At 40.3% G+C, this 6,392-nt stretch overlaps 1 protein-coding gene across 7 annotated transcripts in view; it reads right to left on the bottom strand.

Annotated features, from left to right (window-relative positions):
- Window positions 1-371: 371 nt before the first annotated feature.
- LOC122979333 (teneurin-3-like) overlaps window positions 372-6,392 on the bottom strand; it is a 370,351-nt gene continuing 364,330 nt past the window's right edge. For all 7 annotated transcript variants that reach the window (XM_044346691.1, XM_044346690.1, XM_044346688.1 and 4 more), the window contains 4 exons: window positions 5,980-6,122; window positions 5,747-5,871; window positions 4,582-4,712; window positions 372-2,866 (listed from right to left, as the gene is read on the bottom strand). In XM_044346691.1, coding sequence (XP_044202626.1) covers window positions 2,111-2,866; window positions 4,582-4,712; window positions 5,747-5,871; window positions 5,980-6,122 — 1,155 coding nt within the window. In that variant the 3' untranslated portion in view covers window positions 372-2,110. The remainder of the gene's footprint in view (window positions 2,867-4,581; window positions 4,713-5,746; window positions 5,872-5,979; window positions 6,123-6,392) is intronic.

The raw sequence follows: 6,392 nt of genomic DNA, 5'->3' as shown, positions 1-6,392 counted from the left end.
CTAGATGAAGCTCTACATGGATGTGACCTGGAGCAAGACTGCTGATCAAGTCACTGGAAGGATCCATTAGACTGATGAAAAGTGGAGGTAGGTTGCATTAGCTCAGGACTCCTTATCATAGATACTGTATGATAAACAGCAGTTTTTCTGTTGCATGTGATTTACTTTCTGCAGAAATCAAATCAAATGTTAAAATGTTAAGATTTTAAGAAAGTGAAGCCATTGGAATTTAATTTGTGTTGTGATAATTAGCACGTATGTGTACTCAAGAACATTGACACATTTCTCATCACATGATGCCACCATGGTCGTTGCTGATGACACCTGGACTTTGAGGATGAAGAGAAAAAAGAAACAGAAAAAATCCGGCAATAGTTTGAAGGATTTTATTCTTTACCGTAGAAACACTGTACATAAATTACTTTCTCTGAGACTAATATTGATGTACGGATAAGTGGAATTTGTCAACCTTCAAAATAAAAAGATGAACCCATTAAACATTGTCAACTCGTCTCAATTGTCTCTGAAAAAAGATTGGTAGATTATGATGTTAACTCTCTCTGTAAAGTTCCTGTTCTTTCCTTTGAAATGATAAAAGTTGCCTTTCCACCCTTGTAAACACACATACACACAAAGAAAACTCCTCTAAAAGAGTACAGAGACCCACAATCAATGAGAAAACATCCACACCGATTTTAGATCTATTACTGTTACTCATTAAAGTCACTGATGGCGATGCACTGTCCCTTTAAGGAGAAACAAGCAAAAACGAGGAGAAGCAACGATTAGTTACTACTCACAGCAACCCTGCCCCCCCCACCCCCCCACCCCAAAGCCATGACAACATGTTTCTATTGCAAGCAATACTACTACCTTTGACCGATAAAAGCACAAAGTCTATGCGTTATGAGGCTGAGTCACATTTTGCAGAAGTGAAGGACTCCTGGGCTAACAGGGGACCAGTGAGCCCAATCGGTCCACAAAGAGTACATCCATAGAGAATTAGAAACAGCCGTGGCACCGGGGTCGTCCTGCTTCCTCCCACACCACTGTTGATTGTTTTTGTCATTGTATGATTTTATAGACCTTGTAAAAGCACAGGGGATGAGGAGGAGTGGTTTTAGAGCTGACCAAACAGATAGATATCAGTAAGAAAGAAACAAAAACACAACTCAAAGCTTCTGGTTTTGTTTAGTTCAGATCATGGTCCATTCCTGTGGTGGTATAGTAATAGTAGTAATAGTGGTATAGGTAATAGTATGTAAACACTTTTTTGTTCATTTTTTTATATCCCCTTTTTGTCTGAAGCAAATGCAAGTTTATATATAAAACAAAACAAAAATTCCAAACAGAAAATCAGTCTTTTTTTTTTCTCCTTCGTACAAATTGTAGTCCTTTTTTGTGCCTGTCTCTCTTTGAGAGAGTCCACAACAGTTCCATTCAATGGCTTCAGCCACGGAAACAAAAGATATATATAGACATGGCCCATAGAGTTCTAAAACCCAGAGCAACAGGTCACAGCTGGACCCACGGAGATATGATACCTGCAACATCTGTTAGGGATCCACAGACATTTGTTACATTGGCTGCTCTGACAGTTTGCAACTGTCTAAATGCTTGTGGGCTCATCTAGTTGTGATGGCTTCTGAAATGCCCAGTTGGCTATTTGAATAGGTCTCTACATCCCACTAGATAGCACAAGATATAGCACTCAGGTTAGCCCCGCCTACCAGAGAAAGGGTGAGGGGCATGCGTGCAGGGTGACAGAAAGAAAGAAAAAAAGAAAAAAAAAGAAAGAAAAGGCATTGGTCAAAAGACTGAACCTTCTTGCAGGCTCATGTAGACTGTTTTAAACCATCACAACTGGAGTTTCATAATGTTTCGGGTCAGATGCACTGAAGTGATTGTTACATCATCAATCAGCGTATAAGCCCTCTTAATCATCTTCAGGAAAAAACTAATTTGCACATGGTGGGTCTCTTCAGTGGCTAGTTTAGAGTCTCAAGACAGTTCAGTCTGTGACATCCATTTTATAGTTAAAACTGAACTTAATCTTTTTGGAGTCTCTGACAGTCACAGGGGTGGAAATGAAACATTCGTTGATGGCGTGTTACCTCCTCCCTATCTCACTCTGGCGTAGGAACTGGATGTTGTTGGCGCTGTCCGCTAGCTCGGGGTACTGCTCTATGGACAAGACGTAGTAGCCATCATAACCCAAAACCTTCCCACTGCTCAGCAGCTGCCTTTTCTCCCCCTCCGTCCACAGCCGAACTCCCTCCTCCCCGTCTCTCACGCGCTGCTGTTCGCGGGCCCAGGCACTCGACAGCGCCCTCTGTCTCGCGTGCTCCAGGATGCGCGCTTTCTCTTCATCCAGCGTCGTCCCATAACGCACATGGAGTGCCAGAGAGCCAAACTGCAGCTCCACATCTGCAAAGCGCCGCGTTCGGCCATTCATCACTGTTGTGGACTGGGACACCGTCACATTTACACCGTTTTCCAGTGATTTGCGTCCCGAGGTGAGCCGCAGTGCGCTGAGGTCATTCTCAGGAAGGCTGGTCTTGATGAAGTAATGTGTGTCTCGTCCCTCCACCGTGAAATGTAGGTCCTCAAGGTAAAAGGCATTGTTTAAGACAGCAGCCACTTTGATGCAGTCCTCGTTGGCGATGTTGAGGGCATTGGTCACCACGCGGCCTTGGATCACAGCAAGCATCACTCCCTTGCCGATGAGAGACTTGACGGTGGCGAACCACAACCAGGGTTTGGCATGGTCTGAATGCCGCCGGCTGAGCTGGATTTCTGGCATGCGCTCAAAGGAAAGGAAGGCCTGAGACTGACGAGTCACCTCCTGCTGGACACCTGAGATAGACTGGAAGGAAGACAGGTAAAGGTAAAGTAAAGCTTGACTTTATATGCTACTTATAAGGCATCATAAGATATTCAAGATATTCAGGATTCAAGAAGTTTATGATCATGTGCACAGTGAACACAGGCGGTTACATCATATATTGAAAGAAATCCAAAACACTGAATTTAAACCCTGATAATTATAATTAGAGGATCAAACACAGAGAAAATGCTAAATGTAGAGGTTGATTATCTTTGTATATTTATACTATATTTTGTTTTTTCTTCCCTGAGACTGCTGGAAAAAATTAGCTGTCTGGCTGTATCTTTGTACAATGTACATGTATGTCTTAAATGCATGTGCTCCATGTGAAATAAACTAGAATGTAACAGCTGTCTCAAACACTAATGAGACGATATTTCTAAACAAACACACAGAAATGTTTACATGTTCTGTATATATGAATGTTTCCTTTTAATCCCAGCATACAAACCATACAACAAAGAACTGCTCAGGAAAAATATGAGAATTATTTTAATGTCAAGCAAGTGTGTGTGTGTGTGTACAGTGCATGTGTGTGTAGCCCATGAAGTTCCCAGTGAGAGGCCATTACCACAGCTAAACTGCACAAATAAGTCCAGTACATTCACACTTTAAATAACACTGTCAGTCAGTCCAAGTCTCTCATTTCCTTCCTCATTTTTTGATTTTCTCTCAATTTCTCTGTGAATCTGCTGCATCTATTTTTGTCTTTGTCTTCAACACAGCCTTTCAGGCTTAGTGCATAAGTGTGACTTCTTGCTAACCTGTCCACAAAACAAGTGTATAAATAGGCACAATAACTGAATGAGTAAGAAAAGAGGAAGCAACTTTAAGCTGAGAAAGGCATGAATGATTGGTTTCGCAGGATAACTCTTTATTGTCTTCTCTCCTCATTTCCTCTCTCATTATTCCCACTCCATTTCCTCTTATAGTACATCTTCCTCTTTCCCCTCCATTTCCTGATTCTCTCTTCTCTATGAATGTCAGGTTGTCTGTTGATTTTCTTTCTTTTTCACTCACTTGTTTTCTACCACTTCATTTCCCTCTCAATTTTCTTTTCCTCTTGATTTCCTGAATATGTTTTGTGCTCCATGAATTTCCCTTACCATTTCATCTCTTTTTCTTCTCTACTATTTTTTACTTTCATTTTTTGCGTGTATAAAATTTCCTTCACTGTCTACTGTCCTTTTGTCTCTCCTTTGCCATTCACTGTTATCATCTGTATGTATTTGTGCATGACTATATGTTAATTTTAGATTAAACAATAAATAAATTTTAGCTATTATTGTTGGATTTAATCTTATTTCTTCTGTGAAATCATACAAATTTATCAAATATCGCATATGTGTAGCAAATTTTCACATATTTCTAAAATGTATGAATTCTTATTTTTGATTTCCTTCAGTCCCACACATTGTTGTCTACTGAAATGGCGACATTAAGTTGAAATAATCAAAATAAGTAACTGTAATCAAGTCATGACCAGTGACAGCAGTTTCAACTGCTAGTTGAAAATACCTGCAGTGACATCACCGATTGGGGTGTGGCCAGTAGCACAGCATGCTTGAAAGTTTGAGCAGCATTCAGGTTTAATGTGGATTTACATTCTGCTGCTAACACAACAGGTAATTGTTGCTATTAAGTAAACTGGGATTAATGTGAGCTTTCAGTCTAATAGTTCTAATGATACGTACAGGCAGGTCATCCCACAGCTGGCTCTTCTTCATCTCCAGCGACGGCTGCGTCAGGTCAAATTTAGGAATGGGGAATCCTGGGATGGCGTTGTGGAGATGGAAGCCAAACGTGACCAACCAGATATTGACATCTGAGAAACAGAGCAGTGGATGTGAACGAGAGATAGTTGAAGACTGAGTTAAAGCAATGTTGTTTCCTTCATAAAACTAAATCACATTGTTGCAGCTCATTACTTTTAAGACAACCAATTGATAATTGTTGAGTGAAAATCATTTCATATCTCTGATTTTATTTTCCACCTGTCAGCTAGAGAATAAACTTTTTAGCACCTGTTGCCCCAGACCTATTTCACTATACTTTTCATCTTTACTAAATTTAGCTTTCAGCTACTTACAAAGAGTTAATTTTCACCAGTACAGCACCAATATAGCCTACGGTTTTTAAAATTCATAAAACCCTCAAACTCACTATTTGGGTTGATGAAATACAACATTAAAATATAGCTTCACATTCCATTAAATGTAGGCAAACTGCATCTATTGCAGAAATAGAGTTAAGCTACACAGCATTCCCATTAAAAAAATAAAAATGATGGTTTCTTGATATACCTTCAAGCAATGAAAACTCCACAGATGAATGAGAGATCCCCTTGTGTTTTTAAAACCAGCTAGCTTTAAGATCAGGCTACAACCAAAATTACATAGTCTGTATTTAAGTGAAGGGAGACTATTAACCATAATAAAGAGAAGAGGACCCAGAATTGAACCTTGCAGGACACCTATACTTTAACTCTTAGAGTACTTGGCATCAATCAGTATGTTTGTTGCAGTCAACTTTCAGCTGATTTCTGTACTGTTATGTAATCAGAGTAGGGGATTAGAGAGACCTGCTTTCCCCAGGTAGATTCCTCCTGGAGTATGCTGATTACTCTGCCATGTATACAGGTAATCTGCTTTCTAACTGACTTTTGACACATGTGCAGGACAAAGACTGCGGACAGGGAAAGTAACAACGGAGCAGCTAGATGAAAGCAGAGATCATTACATGGAGCGATGCCCCTTTGCTTTTAAAACAATTCCATTACACATGTAACACACTGACTGAGAGTACCTGTTTAAATAAAGGATTAACTACATTTATATATACTCTTCGTGTCACTTTTACCTGTTACATATTCTTTGACCTGATGAATTTTGCTGATGGGGTTGTTGCCTCGGAACATGTAGAGGTTGAAGGGTTGGGGGTCTTTACCAACCCGCGTCCATGTACTAATGTCAGGAGTGGTCCACCTTCATGACAAACACATTCTGGTTAGACGACACACTGACAAAGCAGTTATGTATAATCACATCTCATGCTTGGACTGGAAATGAGTGAATCAGTGACAGACTGCCTACCTCCCAGCAGGGATGTCATAGTCTCTATCTCCAAAATGCAGAAGTCGAGTCAGAGGATCATACAAGCCTCCATGGAAACCAATGACCAGCACAAAGTCCGGGTTGGAATCAAAATAAACTTCGCCGTACGCTGTGTACTGCACCTACACACACACAGTCATGTTTCCATCACTTCAGAGGACATCTTAACTTTAAACCAAGTCTTCACTCTAAAATTAATGATTTACGTTATAGGTACTTGCTTTTTGTCCCCAAAAGGGAGGCGAGTCCCCACAGTGTGACTGTGTAAACAGATTTACAATATGTGCCCACAACATGAGGAATACCCGGTACACACACACACACATCTGACAAAATAATACAACAAGTAGAATTTGGACAGATACATAGAAACAAATTTGATCTCTTTCATC

Source organism: Thunnus albacares, chromosome 3 (assembly GCF_914725855.1).
Source record: "Thunnus albacares chromosome 3, fThuAlb1.1, whole genome shotgun sequence".
Lineage (NCBI taxonomy): Eukaryota > Metazoa > Chordata > Actinopteri > Scombriformes > Scombridae > Thunnus > Thunnus albacares.
The sequence above is the reverse complement of the archived record's forward strand: the minus strand, read 5'-3'. Positions and strand labels throughout refer to the sequence as shown.